Here is a 27333-nt window from a genome sequence, read left to right as displayed (position 1 = left end):
ACCCCTACCCCCCGCTCCCGACCCCTGCCCCCCGCTCCCAACCCCTGCCCCCCGCTCCCGACCATTGCGCCCCGCTTTCGACCCCTGCCCCCCGCACCAGGCTCCACGCTCCCAACCCTTGCTCCTCACTCCCCGCTCCCGATCCGTGCCCTCCACTCCTGAAGCATGACCCACTCCCCCGCTCCCGACCCCTGCCTCCTGCCGCCCCATTCCCGACCCATGTCCCCCGCTCCCGACCCCTGAACCCCGCCCCCCGCTCCCGACCCCCGCTCCCCGCTCCCGACCCGTGCGCACCGCTCCTGACCCCTGCCCCCCGCTCCTGACCCCTGCTCACCGGTCCCGACACCTACCCCACGCTCCGCGCTCCACGCTCCCGACCCCTGCACACCGCTCCCGACCCCTGTCCACTGCCCCCCCCAGTTCCCGACCCATGCGCCCCGCTCCCGAAACGTGAGACCCGATCCCGAACAGTGTGCCCGGCTTCTGATCCGTGCCCCCCGCTCCCAACTCCTGACCCCTGCTCCCGACCCTTGCGTCCCGCTCCTGACCCCCTGACCCCTGCTCCCGACCCCTGCCCCCAGCTCCCAACCCCTGCCCCCGCTCCTGACCCGTGCACCCCGCTCCTGACCCCTGCTCCCTGCTCCCGACCCCGCCCCCGACCCATGCTCCCTGCTCCCGACCCGTGCGCCCCACTCCCGACTCCTGCCCCCTTCTCCCGACCCCTGCTCCCCGCTCCTGACCCCTGCTCCCCGCTCCCAACATTTTCCCCCACTCCGTGCTCCCGACCCCTGCGCCCCACTCCCGACACCTGCTCCCGACCACTGTACCCGCTACCGATCCCTGCCTTCTGCTCCCGACCCCTGCCCCCTGCTCCCGACCCCTGCCCCCCACTCCCGACCCGTGCGTACCGCTCCTGACCCCTGCCCCCGCTCCCCGATCCTGACCCCTGCACCCCGGTCCCGACCCCTGACCCCCGCTCCCGACCCGTGCGCCCCACTCCCGACCCCTGCCCCCCGCTCCCAACACCTGTCACCGCTCCCGACCCCTGCCCCCGACCCTTGCGCCCTGCTCCTGACCCGTGTGCCCCGCTCCCAACATTTTCCCCCCATTCCGCGCTCCCGACCCCTGCACCCCACTCCCGACCCCTGCACCCCACTCACGACACCCGCTCCCGACCACTGTACCCGCTCCTGAGCCCTGTCCCCGCTCCCGACCCCTGTTCCCCCGCTCCCGACTCCTGCCCCCTGTTTCCGACCCCTGACCCTGCTCCCGACCCCTGTCCCCCGCTCCCGATCCCTGCCCCCCGCTCCCGACCCCTGCCCCCCGCTCCAGAACCATGACCCACTCCCGAACCATGACCCGCTCCCCCGCACCCGACCCCTGCCTCCTGCCCCCGCTCCCGACCCCTGCCCCTGCTCCCCGGTCCCGACACCTGCCCCACGCTCCGCGCTCCCGACCCCTGCCCTCCGTTACCGACCCCTGCCCCCCGCTCCCGACCTGTGCCCCCCGCTCCCGACCCCTCCCGAACCATGCCTCCCGCTCCCGACCCTTATGCCCCACTCCCGAACCGTGCGCCCTGCTTCCCGTTCCCGAACTGTGTGCCCTGCTCCCGACTCATGCCTCCCGCTCCCCACTCCCGACCCGTGCCCCTGCTCCTGAACCGTGACCCGCTCCCGACCCCTGCTCCCGACCCCTGCCCCCCATCCCTGCTCCTGACCCCTGCCTACCGCTCCTGACCCCTGCCCCCACTCCTGCCTCTGCCCCTTGCTCCCGACCCCGTGCTCCCCGCTCCCGACCCGTGCACCCCGCTCCCGACCCCTGCTCCCCGCTCCCGACCCCTGCTCCCCGCTTCTGACCCGTGCCCCCCACTCCTGAACCGTGACCTGCTCCCGACCCCGTGCTTCCCGCTCCCGACCCGTGCGCCCCGCTCTCGACCCATTCGCCCCGCTTCTGACCCCCTACCCCCCGCTCCCGAACCGTGCGCCTCGATCCCGAACAGTGCGCCCGGCTCCTGACCCCTGCCCCCCGCTCCCGACCCTTGCCACCCCCGCTTCCAACCCCTGCCCCCTGCTCCCCGACCCGTGCCCCTGCACCGTGACCCGCTCCTGACCCCTGCCCCCCACTCCCGACCCGTGCGCCCCACTCCCGACCCCTACCCTCTGCTCCCGAACCCTGCCCCCTGCTCCCGACCCCTGCCCCTGCCCCCGACTCCCTGCTCCCAACACTTGCGTCCCGCTCCTGACCCGTGCGCCCCGCTCCCAACCTTTGCCCCCCGCTCCCGACCCATGCGCCCCACTCACGACTCCTGCCCCCTGCTCCCGACCCGTGCTCCCGATCCCTGCCCCCGCTCCCGACCCCTGTGCCCCGCTCCCAACCCCTGCCCCCCACTCCCGACCATTGCGCCCCGCTTTCGACCCCTGCCCCCCGCACCAGGCTCCCCGCTTCCAACCCTTGCTCCTCACTCCCCGCTCCCGATCCGTGCCCTCCGCTCCTGAAGCATGATCCGCTCTCCCGCTCCCGACCCCTGCCTCCTGCCGCCCCATTCCCGACCCATGTCCCCCGCTCCCGACCCCTGAACCCCGCCCCCCGCTCCCGACCCCTGCTCCCCGCTCCCGACCCGTGCGCACCGCTCCAGACCCCGCTCCTGACTCCTGCTCCCCGGTCCCGACACCTGCCCCACGCTCCGCGCTCCCGACCCCTGCACACCGCTCCCGACCCCTGTCCACTGACCCCCCAGTTCCCGACCCATGCGCCCCGCTCCCGAAACGTGAGACCCGATCCCGAACAGTGTGCCCGGCTCCTGATCCGTGCCCCCCGCTCCCAACCCCTGCCCTCGCTCCTGACCCTTGCGTCCCGCTCCTGACCCCCTGCCCCCCGCTCCCGACCCCTGCTCCCCGCTCCCAACCCCTGCCCCCGCTCCTGACCCGTGCGCCCCGCTCCTGACCCCTGCTCCCTGCTCCCGACCCCGCCCCCGACCTATGCTCCCCGCTCCCGACCCGTGCGCCCCACTCCCGACCCCTGCCCCCTTCTCCCGACCCCGGCCCCCTGCTCCCCGCTCCTGACCCCTGCTCCCCGCTCCCAACATTTTCCCCCCACTCCGTGCTCCCGACACCTGCGTCCCACTCCTGACACCTGCTCCCGACCACTGTACCCGCTACCGATCCCTGCCCCCTGCTCCCGACCCCTGCCCCCTGCTCCCGACCCCTGCCCACCACTCCCGACCCGTGCGTACCGCTCCTGACCCCTACCCCCGCTCCCCGATCCTGACCCCTGCACCCCGGTCCCGACCCATGCCCCCCGCTCCCGACCCATGCGCCCCACTCCCGACCCCTGCCCCCCGCTCCCAACACCTGTCACCGCTCCCGACCCCTGCCCCCGACCCTTGCGCCCTGCTCCTGACACGTGTGCCCCGCTCCTGACCCCTGCTCCCCGCTCCCAACATTTTCCCCCCATTCCTCGCTCCCGACCCCTGCACCCCACTCCCGACCCCTGCACCCCACTCCCGACACCCGCTCCCGACCACTGTACCCGCTCCCGACCCCTGCCCCCTGCTCCCGACCCTTACCCCCCCGCTCCCGACCCCTGCCCCCTGTTTCCGACCCCTGACCCTGCTCCCGACCCCTGCCCCCCGCTCCCGACCCCTGCTCCCCGCTTCTGACCCGTGCCCCCCACTTCTGAACCGTGACCTGCTCCAGACCCCGTGCTTCCCGCTCCCGACCCGTGCGCCCCGCTCTCGACCCATTCGCCCCGCTTCTGACCCCTACCCCCCGCTCCCGAACCGTGCGCCTCGATCCCGAACAGTGCGCCCGGCTCCTGACCCCTGCCCCCCGTTCCCGACCCTTGCCACCCCCGCTCCCAACCCCTGCCCCCTGCTCCCCGACCCGTGACCCTGAACCATGACCCGCTGCCGACCCCTGCCCTCCACTCCCGACCCCACCCCCTGCTCCTGACCCCTGCCCCCTGCTCGCAACCCTTGCGCCCGGCTCCCAACCCGTGCGACCCGCGTGCCCCGCTCCTGAGCCCTGCTCCCTGCTCCCGACCCCTGCGCCCCATTTCCGACCCCTGCCCCCTGCTTCCGACCCCTGCCCCTGCTCCCGACACCTGTCCCTGCTCCCGACACCTGCCCCCTGCTCCCGACCCCTGCCCCCTGCTCCCGACCCCTGCCCCCGCTCCCGACCCCTGCCCCCGCACCCGACCCCTGCTACCGCACCCGACCCCTGCCCCCCGCTCCCAACTCCTGCCCCCCGCTCTCGACCCCTGCCCCCCGCTCTCGACCCCTGCCCTCCCGCACCCCGCTCCCGACCCTTGCTCCTCACTCCCCGCTCCCGATCCGTGCCCTCCGCTCCTGAACAGCTCCAGACCCCTGCCTCCTGCCGCCCCATTCCCGACCCATGCCCCCCGCTCCTGACCCCTGCCCCCACTCCTCGCTCCTGACCCCTGCCCCCCGCTCCCCGCTCCTGACCCCTGCTCCCCGGTCCCGACACCTGCCCCATGCTCCCGACACCTGCCCCATGCTCCGCGCTCCCGACCCCTGCCCCCGCTCCCGACCCCTGCTACCGCTCCCGACCCCTGCCCACCGCTCCCTACCCCTGCCCCCTGCTCCCGACCATTGCAACCCGCTCCCGACCCCTGCCACCCGCTCCCGACCACAGCCCCCCGCTCTCGACCCCTGCCCCCCGCACCCTGCTCCCGACCCTTGCTCCTCACTCCCCGCTCCCGATCCGTGCCCTCCGCTCCTGAACCGTGACCCGCTCCCCCGCTCCCGACCCCTGCCTCCTGCCGCCTCATTCCCGACCCATGTCCCCCGATCCCGACTCCTGAACCCTACCCCCCGCTCCCGACCCACGACCCGTGCGCGACGCTCCTGACCCCTGCCCCCTGCTCCTGACCCCTGCCCACCGCTCCTGACACCTGCTCCCGACACCTGCCCACGCTCCCGACCCTTGCACCCTGCTCCCGACCCCTGCCCCCCCCCGCTCCCGACCCCTGCCCCCCACTCCCGACCCGTGCGCCCCACTCCCGACACCTGTCACCGCTCCCGACCCCTGCCCTCTGCTCCCGACCCTTGCCCCCTGCTCCTGACCCCTGCCCCCTGCTCCTGACCCGTGCAACCCGCTCCTGACCCGTGTGCCCCGCTCCTGACCCCTGCTCCCAATCTTTGCTCCCCGCTCCCCTCTCCCAACCCCTGACCCCGCCCCTGACCCATGCTCCCCGCTCCCGACCCCTGCCCCCCACTCCGCACTCCCGACCCCTACACCCCACTCCCGCTGCCTGCGCCCCACTCCCAACACCCCCTCCCGACCACTGTGCCCCACTCCCGACACCCCCTCCCGACCACTGTTCTCGCTCCCGACCCCTGTCCCTGCTCCCGACCCCTGCCCCTTGCTCCCAACCCCCCGCCCCCGACTCCTACCCCCCGCTCCCGACCCCTGGCCCCTGCTCCCCGCTCCCCGCTCCCAACCCTTGCTCCTCACTCCCCGCTCCCAATCCGTGCCCTCCGCTCCTGAACCGTGACCCGATCTCCCGCTCCCGACCCCTGCCGTCCCATTCCCGACCCATGTCCCCCGCTCCCGACCCCTGAACCCCGCCCCCCCCACTCCCGACCCCGGCTCCCGACCCGTGCGCACTGCTCCTGACCCCTGCCCCCCGCTCCTGACACCTGCCCCACGCTCCGCGCTCCCGACCCCTGCGCCCCACTCCCAGCCACTGTACCAGCTCCCGACCCCTGTCCCTGCTCCCGATCCCTGCCCCCTGCTCCCGACCCTTGCCCCCCACTCCCGACCCTTGCGCACCGCTCCCGACCCCTGCCCCCCGCTTCCCGCTCCCCACTCCCGACCCTTGCTCCTCACTCCCCGCTCCAGATCCGTGCCCCCACTCCAGAACTATGACCCACTCCCGATCCGTGCCCTCCGCTCCTGAACCCTGACCCGCTCCCCCGCTCCTGACCCCTGCCTCCTGCCCCCCCATTCCCGACTCCTGCTCCCCGCTCCCGACCCCTGCCCCCGCTCCCGACAGGTGCGCACCGCTCCTGACCCTTGCCCCCGCTCCCCGATTCTGACCCCTGCTCCCTGGTCCTGACACGTGCCCCACGCTACCGACCACTGACCCCCGCTCCCGACCCCTCCCGAGCCCTGCCCCCCGCTCCCGACCCGTGAGCCCTGCTTCCCATTCCCGAACCGTGCCCCTGAACCGTGACCCGCTCCCGACCCCTGCCCCCCATCCCTGCTCCTGACCTCTGCCCCCCGCTCCGACCCCAGCCCCCACTCCTGCCTCTGCCCCCCGCTCCCGACCTCTGCCCCCCACTCCCGACCCGTTCGCCCCGCTCCCGACCCGTGCACCCTGCTCCCGACCCCTGCTCCCCGCTTCTGACCCATGCCCCCCGCTCCTGAACTGTGACCTGCTCCCAAACCGTGTGCCCCGCTCCCGACCCATTTGCCCCGCTCCTGACCCCTGCCCCCTGCTCCCGACCCTTGCCCCCCACTCCTAACCCCTGCCCCCTGACCCGTGCCCCTGCTCCCCACCCATGCCCCCCGCTCTCCACTCCCCACTCCCGACACTTGAGCCCCACTCCCGACCCCTGCCCCCTGCTCCCTGCTCCCGACCTCTGTCCCCTGCTCCCGACCCCTGTCCCCTGCTTCCGACCCCTGTCCCCTGCTTCCGACCCCTGCCCCCTGCTCCCCGCTCCCAACCCTTGCTCCTCACTACTCGCTCCCGATCCGTGCCTCCGCTCCCGAACCATTACCCCTACCTCCTGCCACCCCCATTCCCGACCCATGTCCCCCGCTCCCGACCCCTGAACCCTGCCCCCTGCGTCCCACTCCTGACCCTGCTCCCCGGTCCCGACCACCGCCCCATGCTCCGCGCTCCCGACCTCTGCCCTCCGTTCCCGACCCCTGCCCTCCGCTCCCGACCCCTGCTCCCGACCCATGCCCCCCGCTCCCCACTCCCGACCCGCTCCTGACCCCTGCCCCCCCGCTCCCGCCACCTGCCCCCCACTCCTGCCTCTGCCCCCCGCTCCCGAGCCCTGCCCCCTGCACCGGATCCGTGCCCCCCGTTCCCGACCCCGTGCTCCCCGTTCCCGACCCGTGCACCCCGCTCCCGACCCCTGCTACCCGCTCCCGACCCCTGCTATCCGCTCCCGACCCGCGTGCACTGCTCCTGACTCCTGCCCCCCATCCCCGCTCCCGTCCCCTGCTCCCCGCTCCCGACCCGTGCCCCCCGCTCCTGAACCGCTCCCCGCTCCCGACCCTTGCGCCCCACTCCCGAACCGTGCACCCTACTTCCCGCTCCCGACCCTTGCGCCCCGCTCCTGACCCCTGTCCCCCCACTCCTGCCTCTGCCCCCCGCTCCCGACCCAGTACTCCCCGCTCCCGAACCCTGCTCCCTGCTTCTGACCCGTTCCCCCCGCTCCTGATTCCATGACCTGCTCCCGAACCGTGTGCACCGCTCCCGACCCATTCGTCCCGCTTCTGACCCCTGCCCCCCGCTCCCGACCCTTGCTCCTCACTCCCCGCTCCCGATCCGTGCCCTCCACTCCTGAACCCGTGACCCGCTCCCGACCCCTGCTGCCCCATTCCCGACCCGTGCGCACCGCTCCTGACCCCTGCCCCCGCTCCCCGCTCCTGACCCCTGCCCCCGCTCCTGACCCCTGCCCCCTGCTCCTGACACATGCCCCACGCTCCGTGCTCCCGACACCTGCACCCCACTCCCGACCCCTGCGCCCCACTCCCGACCATTGTACCCGCACCCGACCGCTGTCCCTGCTCCCGATCCCTGCTCCCCGCTCCCGACCCTTGCACCCGCACCCGACCCTTGCACCCGCACCCGACCCCTGCCCCCCACACCCGACCCTTGCGCACAGCTCCCGACCCCTGACCCTCGCTCCCCGCTCCCGACCCCTGCCCCTCGCTCCCCGCCCCTGCCCCTCAATCTCCGCTCCAGATCCGTGCCCCCACTCCAGAACCATGACCCACTCCCGATCCGTGCCCTCCGCTCCTGAACCCTGACCCGCTACCCCACTCCTGACCCCTGCTTCCTGCCCCCCCCATTCCCAACCCCTGCCCCCCGATCCCGACCCCTGCCCCCGCTCCCCGATTCTGACCGCTGCTCCCTGGTCCTGACACGTGCCCCACGCTACCGACCCCTGCCCCCCGCTCCCGACCCCTCCCGAGCCCTGCCCCCCGCTCCCGACCCGTGCGTCCTGCTTCCCACTCCCGAACCGTGCCCCTGAACCGTGACCCGCTCCCGACCCCTGCCCCCCATCCCTGCTCCTGACCTCTGCCCCCCGCTCCTGACCCCAGCCCCCACTCCTGCCTCTGCCCCCCGCTCCCGACCCCTGCCACCCTCTCCCGACCCGTTCGCCCCGCTCGCGACTCGTGCACCCTGCTCCCGACCCCTGCTCCCCGCTTCTGACCCGTGCCCCCCGCTCCTGAACCGTGACCTGCTCCCGAACCGTGTGCCCCGCTCCCGACCCATTCGCCCCACTCCTGACGCCTGCCCTCCGCTCCCAATCCATGCACCCCGCTCCCAAACCCTATCCACTGCCCCCCCCGTTCCTGACCCCTGTGCCCCGCTCCCGAACCGTGCGCCCGGCTCCTGACCCCTGCCCCCCGCTCCCGACCCCGACCCCTGCCCCCTGCTCCCGACCCTTGCCCCCCCACTCCTAACCCCTGCCCCCTGCTCCCTGACCCGTGCCCCTGCTCCCCACCCATGTCCCCCGCTCTCCACTCCCCACTCCCGACCCTTGAGCCCCACTCCCGACCCCTGCCCCCTGCTCCCTGCTCCCGACCCCTGTCCCCTGCTCCCGACCCCTGTCCCCTGCTTCCGACCCCTGTCCCCTGCTTCCGACCCCTGCCCCCTGCTCCCCGCTCCCGACCCTTGCTCCTCACTACTCGCTCCCGATCCGTGCCTCCGCTCCCGAACCATTACCCCTACCTCCTGCCACCCCCATTCCCGACCCATGTCCCCCGCTCCCGACCCCTGAACCCTGCCCCCTGCGTCCCACTCCTGACCCTGCTCCCCGGTCCCGACCACCGCCCCATGCTCCGCGCTCCCGACCTCTGCCCTCCGTTCCCGACCCCTGCCCTCCGCTCCCGACCCATGCCCCCCGCTCCCCACTCCCGACCAGCTCCTGACCCCTGCCCCCCCGCTCCCGACCCCTGCCCCCCCGCTCCCGCCACCTGCCCCCCACTCCTGCCTTTGTCCCCCGCTCCCGCCTTTGTCCCCCGCTCCCGAGCCCTGCCCCCTGCACCGGATCCGTGCCCCCCGTTCCCGACTCGTTCGCCCCGCTTCCGACCCCGTGCTCCCCGTTCCCGACCCGTGCACCCCGCTCCCGACCCCTGCTATCCGCTCCCGACCCGCGTGCACTGCTCCTGACTCCTGCCCCCCATCCCCGCTCCCGTCCCCTGCTCCCCGCTCCCGACCCGTGCCCCCCGCTCCTGAACCGCTCCCCGCTCCCGACCCTTGCGCCCCACTCCCGAACCGTGCACCCTACTTCCCGCTCCCGACCCTTGCGCCCCGCTCCTGACCCCTGCCCCCCCACTCCTGCCTCTGCCCCCCGCTCCCGACTCCGTACTCCCCGCTCCCGAACCCTGCTCCCTGCTTCTGACCCGTTCCCCCCGCTCCTGATTCCGTGACCTGCTCCCGAACCGTGTGCACCGCTCCCGACCCATTCGTCCCGCTTCTGACCCCTGCCCCCCGCTCCCGACCCTTGCTCCTCACTCCCCGCTCCCGATCCGTGCCCTCCGCTCCTGAACCCGTGACCCGCTCCCGAACCCTGCTGCCCCATTCCCGACCCGTGCGCACCGCTCCTGACCCCTGCCCCCGCTCCCCGCTCCTGACCCCTGCCCCCGCTCCTGACCCCTGTCCCCTGCTCCTGACACCTGCCCCACGCTCCGTGCTCCCGACCCCTGCACCCCACTCCCGACCATTGTACCCGCTCCCGACCGCTGTCCCCGCTCCCGATCCCTGCTCCCCGCTCCCGACCCTTGCACCCGCACCCGACCCTTGCACCCGCACCCGACCCCTGCCCCCCACACCCGACCCCTGCCCCCCACACCCGAACCTTGCGCACCGCTTCCGACCCCTGCCCCTCGCTCCCCGCTCCCGACCCCTGCCCCTCGCTCCCCGCCCCTGCCCCTCGCTCCCCGCCCCTGCCCCTCAATCTCCGCTCCAGATCCGTGCCCCCACTCCAGAACCATGACCCACTCCCGATCCGTGCCCTCCGCTCCTGAACCCTGACCCGCTACCCCGCTCCTGACCCCTGCCTCCTGCCCCCCCATTCCCAACCCCTGCCCCCCGCTCCCGACCCCTGCCCCCCGCTCCCGACCTGTGCACACCGCTCCTGACCCCTGCCCCCGCTCCCCGATTCTGACCCCTGCTCCTCGGTCCCGACACCTGCCCCACGCTACCGACCCCTGCCCCCCCGCTCCCGATCCATGCCTCCCGCTCCCCACTCCCGACCCTTGCGCCCCACTCCTGACCCCTGCCCCCTGCTCCCGACCTCTGTCCCCTGCTTCCGACCCCTGCCCCCTGCTCCCCGCTCCCGACCCTTGCTCCTCACTCTTCACTCCCGATCCGTGCCCCCGCTCCCGAACCATGACCCCTACCTCCTGCCACCCCCATTCCCGACCCATCTCCCCTGCTCCCGACCCCTGCTTCCCTCTCCTGACCCCCGGTCCCGACCACCGCCCCTCGCTCCGCGCTCCTGACCCCTGCCCTCCGCTCCCGACCCCTGCCCCCTGCTCCCGGCCCATGCCCCCCGCTCCCCACTCCCGACCCGTGCGACCCGCTCCCGACCCCTGCCCCCTACCCCTGCCCCGTGCTCCCGACCCCTGCCCTCCGCTCCCGACCCCTTCCCCCCATCCCCGCTCTTGACCCCTGCCTCCCGCTCCTGACCCCTGCTTCCTGGTCCTGACCCATGTCCCCCGCTCCGCGCTCCCAACCCCTGCTCCCCGCTCCCCGCTCCCGACCCGTGCCCCCCGCTCCTGAACCGCTCCCCGCTCCCGACCCTTGCGCCCCACTCCCGAACCGTGCACCCTACTTCCCACTCCTGACCCTTGCGCCCCGCTCCCGACCCCTGCTTTCCACTCCCGACCCGTGTGCACTACTCCTGACTCCTGCCCCCCATGCCCTCTCCTGACCCCTGCCTCCCGCTCCTGACCCCTGCTCCCCGCTCACGACCCGTGCCCCCCGCTCCTGAACTGCTCCCCGCTCCACTCCCGAACCGTGCACCCTACTTCCCGCTCCCGACCCTTGCGTCCCGCTCCTGACCCCTGACCCCCACTCCTGCCTCTGCCCCCTGCTCCCGGCCCGTACTCCCCGCTCCCGACCCGTGTACCCCGCTTCTGACCCGTGCACCCCGCTCCTGATTCCGTGACCTGCTCCCGAACCGTGTGCACCGCTCCCAACCCATTCGTCCCGCTTCTGACCCCTGCCCTCCACTCCCGATCCATGCACCCCGCTCCCAAACACTGTCCATTGCCCCCTGCTCCCGACCCTTGCGCTCCACTCCTGAACCGTGCGCCCCGCTCCCGACCCGTGCCTCCCGCTCCCGACCCGTGTCCCCCGCTCCCAACCCGTGTCCCCCGCTCCCGACCCGTGCCCCCCACTCACGAGCCCTTCCCCCCGCTCCCGAACCGCGCGCCACGCTCCCGCCCCGTGTATTCCGCTCCCGACCCGTGTTCCCCGCACCCGACCCGTGCCCCCCACTCATGAGCCCTTCCCCCCACTCCCGAACCGTGCGCCACGCACCCGAACTGTGCGCCATGCTGCCCGCCTCCTACCACTCCATAAAGGAAGTGGGGTGTTTGATTTAACGCCCACGTTCCTTCAGGGATGGTTATCTCAATTTCTCGCAAGAGGTGAGGCATCTGCGCCTGGCGAGGTTCACCGCCCCCAAACAGGACGCACCCGAATTTCTAGGTCCGAATGTTTTCTATTGGCATATAAATAGTAAACAGGTAGTGAAAGGAAGGGTGGGGCCGATTAGGAAGAAAAATGGAGATCCAGGCATGGAGACAGAGGGTATGGCTGAGGTACTAATGAGTACTTTGCATCTGTCTTCACCAAGGAAGAAGATGCTGCCATCGACATAGAGAAAGAGGAGGTGGTTGAGATACTGAAATGGGATAAGAATTGATAAAGAGGAGATACTAGAAAGGCTGTCTGTACTTAAAGTAGTTAAGTCTCCAGGACCGGATGGGAGGATGCTGAGGAAAGTAAAGGTGGAAATTGCGGAGGTACTGGATATAATCTTCCAATCCACCTCAGATAGAGCGGTGGTGCCAGAAGACTGGAGAATTTCAAATGTTACATCTTTGTTCAAAAAAGGGTGTAAGGATAAACCCAGCAACTACAGACCAGTCTGTTTAACCTCGGTAGTGGGGAAGCTTTTAGACACGATAATCAGGGACAAAATTAACAATCACTTGGATAAGTGTGGATTAATTAAGGAAAGCCAGCACGGATTTGTTAAAGGCAAATCGTGTTTGACTAACTTGACTGAGTTTTTTGATGAGATAGCAGATGGGCTTGATAAGGGCAATGCAGCAAAATGTGGTGTACATGGATTTCCATGGAATAAAAGGGACAGTGGCAGCATGGATACAAAATTGGCTAAGTGTTAGGAAGCAGAGAGTAGTGCAGAATGGTTGTTTATTAGACAGGAGGAAAACTTGAAAGTATGGTGAACAGTGAGGAGGATAGGGATAGACTTTAAGAGGACTTAGACAGGCTGGTGGAATGGGTGGACACGTGGCAGATGAAATTTAACATGGAAAATGTTCAAAGTGCTACATATTGGTAGGAAGAACCAGGAGAGGCAAAATATAAACTAAAGGATACATTTCTAAAGGGGGTTCATGAACAGAAATACGTGGGTTATATGTGCATAATTCGTTGAAGGTGCCAGGGCAGTTTGCGGAAGTCGTTAAAACGCATACGGGATCCTGGGCTTCATAAATTGAGGAATACAGTACAAGAGCACGGAAGTTATGATGAAACTTTATAACATACTAGTACGGCCTCAACTGGAGTATTGTGTCCAATTCTGGGCACCGCACTTTAGAATACAACAACATAAGAAATAGGAGCAGGAGAAGGCTATACGGCCCCTCGAGCCTGCTCCGCCATTCAATAATATCATGGCTGATCATTGACCTCAACTCCACTTTCTCGCCCGATCTCCACATCCCCTAGACTCCAAAAATCTATCTCTCTCAGCCTTGAATATATTCAGAGACTCAGCATCCACAGCCCTCTGGGGCAGAGAATTCGGAAAAATTCACAACCCTCAGAATGAAGAAATTCCTCCTCATCTTGGTCGTAAATGGCCTGCCACTTATACTGAGACTGTGTCCCCTAGTTCTAGATATTCCAGCCAGGGGAAACAACCTCTCGGCATCTACCCTGTCAATCTTATATGTTTCAATGAGATCATCTCTCATTCTTCTAAACTCCAGAGAGTATAGGCCCATTCTACACAATCTCTCATCACAAGCCCTCCCATCCCAGGACTCAATCTAGTGAACCTTTGTTGCACCACCTCCAAGGCAAGTATATCCTTTCTTAGCTGGCTGGATCTGGCTATCGGGGCTCCACCTCCTCACGCCCCCGGCTCCAGCTGGATCTCTTCTTCCCCACTGTTGGCCTTGTCTCCTCTCCTCCAGCACGTGGTGAATACAATGGCTGTGACCCCCCTGCTCCCCCATTCTGAACTGCAGTGCACCGCTGGCACCCCCCCAATGCCTGCTCCCAACCAAGCCTTGGACCACCTACCATCAAGGGCGGCACCCAGTACCGAGCCTGCGGTCAACACCTCGCTGCAGGCAATTAGGCCCATTATAGCAGTGCCTGGTCTCCAGTCGTCCTGGACCCCCTTGCCACTGGACCAAGACCTTGCTCAGCTAAGCCCGTGGTAGCCGGCATGCAACGACCACCCCACGTTAAAAGAAATCACGCACAGGCATCTTCCACTCCTCCAACATGAAGTTCGGGACCTGGAACGTCAGGACCCTCATGGACAATCCCAACAGTGACAGACCGGAACGCCGCACCGCCATATTTGCCGGGGAACTTAGACGCTTTGATAGCGACATCACAGTCCTAAGCGAGACCCTGCGGGCAGGGGAAGGCCAGCTCAAGGAACAAGGTGGAGGTTACACCTTCTTCTGGAAAGAGAAACCAGAGGCAGAATGCCGCTTCCACGGAGTCGGCTTTGCCATCAAAAACGAGCTGGTTGACCGCCTCAAAGACTCCCTCTGCGGGGCTAACGAACACCTCCTGACGCTTCGACTCACCCTATCCCGGAACCAGTGCGCCACAGTCATCAGTGCTTACGCCCCAACACTCGATGCAACAGATGAGGCCAGAGAGCGTTTTTACTCCAACCTCGAAAAATCCCTGACCTGCGTCCCCGCGGGCGACAAACTGATCCTCCTCGGCGACTTTAATGCCAGGGTCGGCAGGGAAACAGACCTCTGGGGAGGCGTGATTGGCAGAGAGTGGGTAGGGAAAGCCAACTCCAGCGGTACCCTACTCCTGACAAAATGTCTAGAGCATGAACTTGTCATCACCAACACCTTGTTCCGCCAAAGGGACAAAAATACAAGGCATCGTGGCAACACCCTCGCTCCAAACACTGGCACCTGCTCGACTATGTCATCGTCTGAGCCAGGGATCGCAAGGATGTGCGAATCACCCGCGCCATGACAGGAGCTGACGACTGCTGGATGGACCACTGCCTAACCCGATCCATCATTGACATCAACAAAGCCCCAAAGCAAAGGGGGCAGCAGAAGCAGTGTCGCAAAAAAATCAATGCCGGGGCACTTAAGGGCCCAGCTAAGAGAGCCCTTTACAGTCAGCACCTCACAGCTAACCTGGAGTGCCTTGATGACCCCGAGATGCAGAATGTCAACAGCGCTTGGTCTGCCCTCCAGGCCTCCATAACCAGTGTCTGCAAGGAGACGTTCGGTCATTTAACCAGGAAACACCAGGACTGGTTTGATGAGAATGATCAAGAGATTCAAGAACTAATAGATTGCAAGCGCAGGGCATTTCTGAGCCTTAAACAGCAACCCAACTCGGGAGCAGCAAAGCAGCATTACAGACGGCTAAAGGCTAAGGTCCAACAAAAAACCCAGGACCTAAAGAACAGGTGGTGAATGGAGAAAGCACAGGAGGTACAGCAGCTGGCCGACAGGGATGATGTGTGAGGATTCTTCACCGCAGTCAAGGCCACATATGGACCAAACTCCTAAGGCCCACCCCACTCCTGGCCAAGAACGGGGAAACACTAATCAAGGACACTGAGGCAGTCAGGGCTTGCTGGAAGGAACACTTCGAAGATCTCCTCAATCGAGAGTTGACCTTTGACTTGAGTGTTCTCGACTCCATTCCGCAGCATGGTACCCGTCACCACCTCTGAGACCCCAACACTGCACGAGGTAGAAAAGGCCATAAGACAGCTAAAAAACAAGGCTACAGGAGTGGATGGAATCCCTGCTGAGGCACTGAAGTATGGCAGAGCGGCACTACTGGCACGAATATACGACCTCATCTCTCTCATCTAGAGGGAGGAGAGCATGCTGGGAGATCTTAGAGATGCAGTAATCGTGATCATCTTTAAAAAAGGGGACAAGTCCGACTGCGGCAACGACAGAGGAATCTCCCTGCTATCAAGCACTGGGAAAGTCATCACTAGAGTCCTCCTGAACAGTCTTCTCCCTGTGTCCGAGGAGCTCCTCCCGGAGTCGCAGTGCGGATTTCGTCCCCTCCGGGGCACAACGGACATGATATTTGCAACACGACATGGCCTTCTTCGATCTTACAAAGGCCTTTGACACTATCAACTGTGAGGGTCGATGGAGCGTCCTCCTCAGATGCCCCCAAAAGTACGTCATCATCCTCCGCCTGCTCCACGATGACATGCAAGCCGTGATCCTTACCAATGGATCCATTACAGACCCAATTCACATCCGGAACGGGGTCAAGCAGGGCTGCGTCATCACCCCAACCCTCTTCTCAATCTTCCTCGCTGCCATGCTCCACCTCATAGTTGATAAGCTCCCCGCTGGAGTGGAGCTAAAGTACAGAACCAGTGGGAAGCTGTTCAACCTTCGCCGGCTCCAGGCCAGGTCCAAGACCATCCAACCTCTGTCGTTGAGTTACAGTACGCGGACGATGCCTGCGTCTGTGCACACACAGAGGCTGAATGCCAGGACGTATTTATCGAGGCGTATGAAATCATGGGCCTTACGCTAAACATTAGTAAGACAAAGGTCCTCCACCAGCCTGTCCTCGCCGCACAGACATCAAGATCCACGGTGTGGCCCTGGACACCGTGGACCACTTCCCTATCTCGGGAGTCTCCTAACAACAAGAGCAGGCATTGACGACGAGATCCAACACCGCCTCCAGTGCACCAGTGCAACCTTCGGCCACCTGAGGAAAAGAGTGTTTGAAAACCAGTCCCTCAAAACTGTCACCAAGTTCATGGTCGACAGAGCCGTAGTAATACCCGCCCTCCTGTATGGCTGAGAGAAGTAGATCATGTACAGTAGTGGCTCCCTGACCACCCTTTCCCTCAATGACTATCTATCCCACCTGTGATAGAGACTGTGGTTCTCATATTGGACTGTACAGCCACCGAAGAACTCATGCTAAGAGTGGAAGCAAGTCTTCCTTGATTCTGAGGGACTGCCTATGATGATGGGATGATGATCCTTCCTTAGATAAGGAGACCAAAACTGTGCACAGTACTCCCGGTGTGGTCTCACCAAGGCCCTGCACAGTTGTAGCAAGATTTCCTTACTCTTATACTCCAACCCCACTTGCAATAAAGACCGACGTGTCAACTTTCTTTCCTTATTGCATGCTTTACCTGCATGCTAGCTTTCATAAGAATATAAGAACATAAGAACATAAGAATTAGGAACAGGAATAGGCCATCTAGCCCCTCGAGCCTGCTGATTACCTGCTGCACCTGCAAACTAACTTTTTGGGATTCATGCACAAGGACCCCCAGGTCCCTCTGCACTGCAGCATGTTGTAATTTCTCCCCATTCAAATAATATTCCCTTTTACTGTTTTTTTTCCTAAGGTGGCTGATCTGGCCGTGGACTCAGCTCCACTTACCCGCCCTCTCCCCATAACCCTTAATTCCCTTATTGGTTAAAAATCTATCTATCTGTGATTTGAATACATTCAATGAGCTAGCCTCAACTGCTTCCTTGGGCAGAGAATTCCACAGATTCACAACCCTCTGGGAGAAGAAATTCCTTCTCAACTCGGTTTTAAATTGGCTCCCCCGTATTTTGAGGCTGTGCCCCCTAGTTCTAGTCTCCCCGACCAGTGGAAACAACCTCTTTGCCTCTATCTTGTCTATCCGTTTCATTATTTTAAATGTTTTTATAAGATCACCCCTCATCCTTCTGAACTCCAACGAGTAAAGACCCAGTCTGCTCAATCTATCATCATAAGGTAACCCCCTCATCTCCGGAATCTGCCCAGTGAATCGCCTCTATACCCCCTCCAAAGCTAGTATATCCTTCCTTAAATAAGGTGACCAAAACTGCAAGCAGTACTCCAGGTGCGGCCTCACCAATACCCTGTACAGTTGCAGCAGGACCTCCCTGCTTTTGTACTCCATCCCTCTCGCAATGAAGGCCAACATTCCATTCGCCTTCCTGATTACCTGCTGCACCTGCAAACTAACTTTTTGGGATTCATGCACAAGGACCCCCAGGTCCCTCTGCACTGCAGCATGTTGTAATTTCTCCCCATTCAAATAATATTCCCTTTTACTGTTTTTTTTCCTAAGGTGGATGACCTCACATTTTCCGACATTGTATTCCATCTGTCAAACCTTAGCCCATTCGCTTAACCTATCGAAATCTCTTTGCAGCCTCTCTGTGTCCTCTACACAACCAGCTTTCCCACTAATCTTTGTGTCATCTGCAAATTTTGTTACACAACACTCTGTCCCCTCTTCCAGGTCATCTATGTATATTGTAAACAGTTGTAAACACCGATCCCTGTGGCACACCACTAACCACCGATTTCCACCCTGAAAAGGACCCATTTATCCCGACTCTCTGCTTTCTGTTTGCCAGCCAATTCTCTATCCATGCTAATACATTTCCTCTGACTCCGCGTACCTTTATCTTCTGCAGTAACCTTTTGTGTGGCACCTTATCGAATGCCTTTTGGAAATCTAAATACACCACATCCATCGGTACACCTCTATCCACCATGCTCGTTATATCCTCAAAGAATTCCAGTAAATTAGTTAAACATGATTTCCCCTTCATGAATCCATGTTGCGTCTGTTTGATTGCACCATTCCTATCTAGATGTCCTGCTATTTCTTCCTTAATGATAGCTTCAAGCATTTTCCCCACTACAGATGTTAAACTAACCGACCTGTAGTTACCTGCCTTTTGTCTACCCCCTTTTTTAAACAGAGGCGTTACATTAGCTGCTTTCCAATCCGATGGTACCTCCCCAGAGTCCAGAGAATTTTGGTAGATTGTAACGAATGCATCTGCTATAACTTCCGCTATCTCTTTTAATTCCGTGGGATGCATTTCATCAGGACCAGGGGACTTGAGTCCCATTAGCCTGTCCAGCACTACCCCCAGAGTGATAGTGATTATCTCAAGATCCTCCCTTCCCACATTCCCGTGACCAGCAATTTTTGGCATGGTTTTTGTGTCTTCCACTGTGAAGACCGAAGCAAAATAATTGTTTAAGTTCTCAGCCATTTCCACATTTCCCATTATTAAATCCCCCTTTTCATCTTCTAAGGGACCAACATTTACTTTAGTCACTCTTTTCCGTTTTATATATCGATAAAAGCTTTTACTATCTGTTTTTATGTTTGTGCAAGTTTACTTTCGTAATCTAGCTTTCCTTTCTTTATTGCTTTCTTAGTCATTCTTTGCTGCAGTTTAAAATTTTCCCAATCTTCTAGTTTCCTACTAACCTTGCCCACCTTATATGCATTGGTTTTTGATTTGATATTCTCTTTTATTTCCTTGGTTATCCACGGCTGGTTATCCCTTCTCTTATCGCCCTTCTTTTTCACTCGAATATATTTTTGTTGAGCACTATGAAAGAGCTCCTTAAAAGTCCTCCACTGTTCCTCAATTGTGCCACCGTTTAGTCTGTGTTCCCAGTCTACTTTAGCCAACACTGCCCTCATCCCACTGTAGTCCCCTTTGTTTAAGCATAGTGCGCTCGCTTGAGACACTATTTTCTCACCCTCAATCTGTATTACAAATTCAACCATACTGTGATCACTCATTCCAAGAGGATCTTTTACTAGGAGATCGTTTATTATTCCTGTTTCATTACACAGGACCAGATCTAAGATAGCTTGCTCCTTTGTAGGTTCTGTAACAAACTGTTCTAAGAAACAATCCTGTATGCATTCTATGAATTCCTCCTCAAGGCTACCCCGTGCGATTTGATTTGACCAATCGATATGTAGGTTAAAATCCCCCATGATTACTGCCGTTCCTTTTTCACATGCCTCCATTATTTCCTTGATTATTGTCCGCCCCAACGTGAAGTTATTATTTGGGGGCCTATAAACTACATCCACCAGTGACTTTTTCCCCTTACTATCTCTAATCTCCACCCACAATGATTCAACATTTTGTTCATTAGAGCCAATATCGTCTCTCATAACTGCCCTGATATCATCCTTTATTAACAGAGCTATCCCACCTCCTTTCCCTTCTTGCCTATCTTTCCAAATTGTCAGATACCCCTGTATGTTTAATTCCTAGTCTTGACCACCCTGCAACCACGTTTCTGTAATGGCCACCAAATCATACTCATTTGTAATGATATGTGGCGTCAACTCATTTACTTTATTCCGAATGCTGCGTGCGTTTAGGTAGAGTGTTTTAATACTAGTTTTTATACCATGATTTTTAGTTTTGACCCCTCCTGCAGCCCGTTTATATTCACACATATTGTCCCTTCCTATCACCTTATGGTTTACACTTACCCCAGTGCTACTCTGCTCTGTTGCCTCCTGCCTTTTGCATTCTTTCTTGGGGTCCTGTTCATCTGAGCTCTCACCCACTCTAGTGAACTCAGAGCCCTCTCCTGGGTTCCGAATACTCCTCGCATTGAGGCACAGAGCTTTCAGGCTTGCCTTTTTATTACACTTTGACCCTTTAGAATTTTGCTGTACAGTGGCCTTTGTGTTTTTTGCCTTGGGTTTCTCTGCCCTCCACTTTTACTCATCTCCTTTCTGTCTTTTACTTCTGTCTCCATTTTGTTTCCCTCTGTCTCCCTGCATTGGTTCCCATCCCCCTGCATATTAGTTTAACTCCTACCCAGCAGCACTAGCAAACACTCCCCCTAGGACATTGGTTCCGGTCCTGCCTAGGTGCAGACCATCCGGTTTGTACTGGTCCCACCTCCCCCAGAACCGGTTCCAATGCCCCAGGAATTTGAATCCCTCCCTGGTGCACCACTGCTCAAGCCACGTTTTCATCTGAGCTATCCTGTGATTCCTACTCTGACTAGCACGTGGCACTGGTAGCAATCCTGAAATTACTACTTTTGAGGTCCTACTTTTTAATTTAGCTCCTAGCTCCCTAAATTCATCTCGTAGGACCTCATCCCTTTTTTTTATCTATATCGTTGGTACTAACGTGCACCACGACAACTGGATGTTCACCCTCCCTTTTCAGAATGTCCTGCACCTGCTCTGAGACATCCTTGAACCTTGCACTAGGGAGGCAACATACCATCCTGGAGTCTCAGTTGCGGCCCAGAAACACTTATCTATTCCCCTTACAATTGAATCCCCTATCACTATCGCTCTCCCACTCTTTTTCCTGCCCTCCTGTGCAGCAGAGCCAGCCACGGTGCCATGAACTTGGCTGCTGCTGCCCGCCCCTGATGAGTCATCTCCCTCAACAGTACTCAAAGCTGTGTATCTGTTTTGCAGGGGGATGACTGCAGGGGCCCCCTGCACTATATTCCTTACATTGCTCTTCCTGCTGGTCTTCCACTCCCTATCTGGCTGTGGACCCTTCACCTGCGGTAAGACCAACTCGCTAAACGTGCTATTCACGTCATTCTCAGCATCGTGGATGCTCCAGAGTGAATCCACCCTCAGCTCCAATTCTGCAATGCGGTCCGTCAGGAGATGGAGGCGGATACACTTCCCGCACACGTAGTCGTCAGGGACACCAGAAGTGTCCCTGAGTTCGCACATGGTACAAGAGGAGCATATCACGTGACCGAGCTCTCCTGCCATGACTTAACCTTTAGATACACTTAATTTGGCGACAACACTGTTAACAGGTTACTTCCTGATATAAAAAATAAAAAGAAAAACTACTCACCAATCACCAGCCAATCACTTACCCCTTTGGCTGTGACGTCACCTTTTGATTTCTTTCTACTTCTTTTTTGCTTTTTCTCCCGGCTGGAGCTGCACAAGTTGGGCCTCTCCACGCACCCAGGGCTTGCGCTGCTCGAACTGCCGCTCCTCCTCCGATGTTGGGCCTTTATAGGCCTCTCCACGCACCCCGGACTCGTGCTGCTCGAACTGCCGCTCCTCCTCCGACGTTGGGCCTTTTGTAGGCCTCTCCACGCACCCCGGACTCGTGCTGCTCGAACTGGTGTTCCTTGCGTTGCACACCCCAATCTTTCCTTTAGGAAAGATGTGAAGGCCTTAGAGAGGGTGCAGAAAAGATTTACAAGAATGGTTCCAGTGATGAGGGACTTCAGTTACGTGGATAGACTGGAGATGCCGGGGTTGTTCTCCTGAGGAGCAGAGAAAGTTGAAAGGAGATTTGATAGAGGTGTTCAAAATCATGAGGGGTCTAGTCAGAGTAGAGCGAGAGAAACTGTTTCCACTGGCAGAGGGACTGAGAACCAGAGGACACAGATTTAAGGTGATTTGCAAAAGAACCAAAGGCAACATGAGGAAAATCTTTTTACGCAGTGAACAGTTGGATCGGGAATGCACTGTCTGAAAGGGTGGTGGAGGCAGACTCAATCGTGGCTTCAAAAGGAAATTGGATAGGTACCTGAAGGAAAAAATTTTGCAGGGCTATGGGAAAGGGCGGGGGAGTGGGACTGGCTGAGGTGCTCTTGCAGAGAGCCAGCACGGGCTCGATGGGCTGAATGACCTCCTTCTGTGCTGTAACCGTTCTATGATTCTGTGATTCTATGATTTGACTCTGCTCCTGATGCTACAGTGTGACTACAGTTCTCACCACTTCGACTTGAGAGGATAAATACTAAAACCTGGAAGTGATACCTGGAATCACTATGAAAATTATTCATCGCTCAATATTACACACAGAATTACATAGCTCCCAGACCAGCTGCCTGAAAGAAAAACTTCCCATTCAATTTGTAATTCTCAAAAACATTACAGAAAATAAATGCTGCTTAAACCGACTAACATTCAACCATTGTCATCACTAATTCCACTCAGGACCAGTCCAGAGAAATGCTCGTGGTGAAGGCACATTCAAAAGGACTTACCCAACCAACACAGTCTTAAGAAAAGCGAAAAGGAATAGGATCAGCATGGCAAATCCAAGGTGAAGACATTTCTTCCTAATCCAATCTAAAAATAGCGGTGGAAAAAAAACATACGTTGTACTGCTGCACCATAACATATCACATGACTTATAGCCAGTGGGAGACAAGTAGCAATAAAACCTGTCCATCAATCTTTCTGCCTGCCCGACCAATGGAGGTGTTTCTTGTTATGTCTTGAATAAAGAATCTGACCAGATATTGTAAGCTCAAAGTAATGTGTGACCGTAGTGTGGGATCCCTTGGGACTCCAGGGAACGAGCCCTCTGGTGGTTAAACAAGGTAGTTACAGGTTTACAGATATAACAACACTGCACCCACCCGCCGCCCCGCTGCCCCCCCCCCCCCCCCCCCCAAGTCAATAGTGTAACTATTTACAATGTGAGTCGATCTGGGGTCTTCCTTTCCCTGGTTGATCGTCTCGGTGCAAATGCTGGTTTTGGTGAGTCGTTTGTTGGGCCCTCGCTGGGCTGCTGCGCAGCTGGCCTTGCTGGGCTGCTGGGTGTGGTGAGTCCTGCTGGGCTGCTGCAGGTGATGGGTTCTGCTTCGTGGTCAACCGCTGGGTCGAGGGGGTTGTATGCGTGGGGTTGAAAAAGTTAGAGTCTATTGTTGCTTGTCCTGGATAGTCCGTGAATCTGAGTTTGGTTTGGTCCAAGTGTTTTCTGCAGGTGAGTCCATTTGAAAGTTTGACCAGAAACACCCTACTCCCCTCTTTGGCCATGACAGTGCCGGGATGCCACTTGGGATCTTGTCCATAGTTCAACACAAATACAGGATCATTAATCTCGATTTCGCGTGACACATTTGCGCGATCATGATATGTATTCTGTTGAAGCCGCCTGCTCTCTACCTGTTCGTGTAGATCAGGGTGGACGAACGAGAGCCTTGTCTTAAATGCCCTTTTCATGAGCAGTTCAGCGGGGGGAACCCCAGTGAGCAAGTGGGGTCTTCTGTGGTAACTAAGCAGGACTCGGGATCGGCGAGTCTGCAGTGAGCCTTCAGTTACCCTCTTCAAGCTCTGCTTGATTGTTTGCACTGCTCGCTCTGCCTGACCATTGGACGCTGGTTTAAACGGGGAAGATGTGACCTATTTGATCCCATTGCGGGTTATGAACTCTTTGAACTCGGCACTGATGAAGCACGGCCCGTTGTCACTCACAAGGACGTCAGGCAGGCAGTGCATGGCAAACATGGCCCACAGGCTTTCAATGGTGGCATCGGACGTGCTTGTCGACATTATCTCACATTCAATCCATTTGGATTACGCATCTACAACCACAAGGAACATTTTTCCCAAGAATGGGCCTGCATAGTCGACATGGGCGCTGGACCACGGTTTGGAGGGCCAGAACCATAAACTTAGTGCCGCCTCCCTGGGTGCATTGTTTAACTGTGAACATGTATTACATTTGTGCACGCAGGACTCTAAGTCTGCATCGATACCGGGCCATCACCTGTGGGATCTGGCTATTGCTTTCATCATTACAATGCCTGTGTGGGTACTGTGGAGGTCACTAATGAAAGTGTCCCTGCCCTTTTTTGGCACCACTACACGATTAGCCAACAGGAAGCAGTCTGCCTATATGGACATTTCATCTCTGCACCGCTGGTACGGTTTTATTTCTTCCTGCATCTCTAACGGGGCACTAGACCAACTCCTGTGGAGCACACAGTTTTTTACTAAGGACAGTAAGGGGTCCTGGCTCGTCCAGGTTCTAATCTGTCGGGCGGTAACAGAGCTCACTCTTGAATGCTTCCATTACCATAACTAAATCTGCGGACTGTACCATCTCCACCCCTGTGGTTGGCAATGGCAGCCTACTGAGAGCAGTGGCACAGTTTTCTGTGCCTGGCCTGTGGTGGATGGCATAGTTGTATGCGGACAATGTGAGCGCCCATCTCTGGATGCGGCTGATGCATTCGTATTTATCCCCTTACTTTCAGAAAAGAGGGATATAAGTGGCTTATGGTCGGTTTCCAATTCAAATTTGAGCCCAAACAGATATTGATGCATTTTCTTTACCCCATAAACACATGCTAACGCTTCTTTTTTGATCATGCTGTAGGCCCTCTCTGCCTTAGACAGACTTCTGGATGCATAAGCAACCAGTTGCAATTTCCCAGATTCATTAGCTTGTTGCAATACACACCCGACACTGTATGATGACGCATCACATGCTAGTACCAAATGCTTACATGGATCATAGAACACAACCAATTTGTTTGAGCATAACAGTTTCCTAGCTTTCTCAAAGGCATTTTCTTGGCTTTTACCCCATACCCGTTCATCTCCTTTACGCAGTAAAGAGTGCAGTGGTTCTAACAGTGTGCTAAGACGGGGTAAGAAGTTACCAAAGTAGTTCAGGAGTCCTAGAAATGACCACAGCTCCATCACATTCTGTGGCCTCGGTGCGTTCGTCATTGCCTCTGTCTTTGAATCGGTGGGCCTGATGCCGTCCGCCGCGATTCTTCTCCCCAGGAACTCCACTTCAGGCACCAGGAAAACGCACTTCGAGCGTTTTAACATGAGCCCCACATGATTAAGCCGACTAAGAAACTCCTCCAGGTTCTGCAGGTGCTTGACGGTGTCCCGACCTGTAACCAAGAAATCATCCTGGAAGACCACGGTGCGCGGGACTGACTTCAGCAAGCTTTCCATGTTCCTGTGGAATATCGCCGCAGCTGATCGAATTCCAAACGGGCATCTGTTGTAAATGAAGAGACCTTTGTGCGTGTTGATGCAGGTGAGGCCCTTTGATGATTCCTCCAGCTCCTGCGTCATGTAGGTCGAGGTCAAGTCCAGCTTCGTGAATGTTTTTCCTCCCGCCAACATCGCAAATAGGTCATCTACCTTTGGTAGCGGGTATTGATCCTGCAGGGAGAAACGATTAATAGTTACTTTGTAATCACCACAGATTCTGATGGTGCCGTCTTCCTTGAGGGCTGGAACAATTGGACTGGCCCACTCATTGAATTCGATCGGCGAAATGATGCCCTCTCGTTGTAGCCAGTCCAGCTCGATCTCCACCCTCTCTCTCATCATATATGGTACCGCTCTCGTCTTGTGATGAATGGGTCACGCCCCCGGAATCAAGTGGATCTGCACTTTTGCTCCTTGGAACTTCCCAATGCCCGGTTCGAACAGCGAGGGGAACTTGTTTAGGACCTGGGCACATGAAGTGTCGTCGACGGGCGAGAACGCTCGGACGTCGTCCCAGTTCCAGCGTATCTTTCCCAGCCAGCTCCTGCCGAACAGCGTGGGCCCTCGCCTGGTACCACCCAGAGTGGTAAATTGTGCACCGCTCCATTGTAGGAGACGTTTATGGTAGCATGGCCGATTACGGGAATCAGTTCCTTTGTGTACATTCTCAGTTTAGTACGAATGGGAGTCAGGACTGGCCTTGAGGCCTTGCTGCATCACGAAAGTCTTTTTGCTCATTATGGAATGGCTCGCGCCCGTGTCCAGCTCCATTGACACCGGGAGTCCATTTAATTCAACCTTCAGTATTATCGGGGGACACTTTGTGGTAAATGTGTGCCCCCCTTATGTAAAGTCCTTACTCAAATAGTATAAAACCACATGAGGCACATCCTGGGGACAAAGTCACACACAAACCTCAACTCTTTATTTACAGCACTAAGACAACCTAACCCTGCGTGGGACCTCGCTTTATATACCTGGGTGCCCAAGGTGTGATCAAGGTGTGCATCAAGGTCAAGTGTGTACAGTGATACAGTGGTGTTACATAAATGACATCACCTCCCCCCCCAAAGTCTTATTAGGATCATAGGTTTAGTCTTTCAGGTAGTCTACGATCCCCAGTTGGGGTTCTGGTTGTTGGACACTAACGTGAGTGTCTGTCACCTGTGGTGATTCCAACCTATCTGGGCTGACCGCAGGGACTGTGCATTCTGCTGATTGCTCTTGTTGCTCGTTCACTGGCGGTGGTGTGAGTTCCAACTCGTGGTCTTCTTCAGATTCCTCCGTGTCGGTGCTGAACCTTTTTTTTTAAACTTGGTCCAGGTGCTTGCGGCATATCTGACCATTGTTGAATTTTACCACAATGACCCTATTCCCCTCTTTGTCAATTACAGTACCCTCAAGCCATTTGGGCCCCATGGCGTGATTGAGGACAAATACGGGATCATTTATTTCTATACACCTCCCCCTTGAATTGCGGTCATGGTACTCGTTTTGAGACTGGCGCTTGCCCTCAACAATGTCGGTCAGGACTGGGTGAATGAGGGACAACCGAGTTTTGAGTGTCCGTTTCATTAGTAGCTCTGTGGGCGGGACCCCCGTGAGTGAGTGTGGTCAGGATCTATAGGCCAGCAGGGGGCGCGATAGGCAGCATTGTAGGGAGGGTCCTTGGATGCTGAGCATACCTTGCTTAATGATTTGGACCGCACGTTCTGCCTGGCCATTGTAGGCCGGCTTGAACGACGCTGTCCTGATGTGGTTGATGCCATTACTCGACATGAACTCCCGGAATTCGAAGCTTGTGAAACATGGGCCATTATCACTAACCAGAATGTCCGGCAGGCCATGGGTTGCGAAGATCGCATGTAGGCTTTCCACGGTGGTGGATGTCGTGAATGAATTCAAAATGATGCACTCGTTCCATTTCGAGTACGTGTCCACCACGATGAAAAACATCTTTCCCATGAACGGGCTCGCATAATCTACATCAATGCGTGACCATGGCCTGATGGGCCAGGGCCACGAGCTGAGCGGGGCCTCCCTAGGGACAT

At 59.3% G+C, this 27333-nt stretch overlaps 1 protein-coding gene across 4 annotated transcripts in view; it reads right to left on the bottom strand.

Annotated features, from left to right (window-relative positions):
- LOC139275883 (CMP-N-acetylneuraminate-beta-galactosamide-alpha-2,3-sialyltransferase 4-like) overlaps positions 1-22628 on the bottom strand; it is a 103481-nt gene extending 80853 nt beyond the window's left edge. For all 4 annotated transcript variants that reach the window (XM_070893096.1, XM_070893095.1, XM_070893097.1 and 1 more), the window contains exon 1: positions 22525-22628. In XM_070893096.1, coding sequence (XP_070749197.1) covers positions 22525-22571 — 47 coding nt within the window. In that variant the 5' untranslated portion in view covers positions 22572-22628. The remainder of the gene's footprint in view (positions 1-22524) is intronic.
- Between the last annotated feature and the right edge of the window lie 4705 nt (positions 22629-27333).

This window comes from Pristiophorus japonicus, chromosome 11 (assembly GCF_044704955.1).
Source record: "Pristiophorus japonicus isolate sPriJap1 chromosome 11, sPriJap1.hap1, whole genome shotgun sequence".
NCBI lineage: Eukaryota > Metazoa > Chordata > Chondrichthyes > Pristiophoridae > Pristiophorus > Pristiophorus japonicus.
Note: the sequence above shows the minus strand (reverse complement) of the source record. Positions and strands in the feature narration are given on the sequence as shown.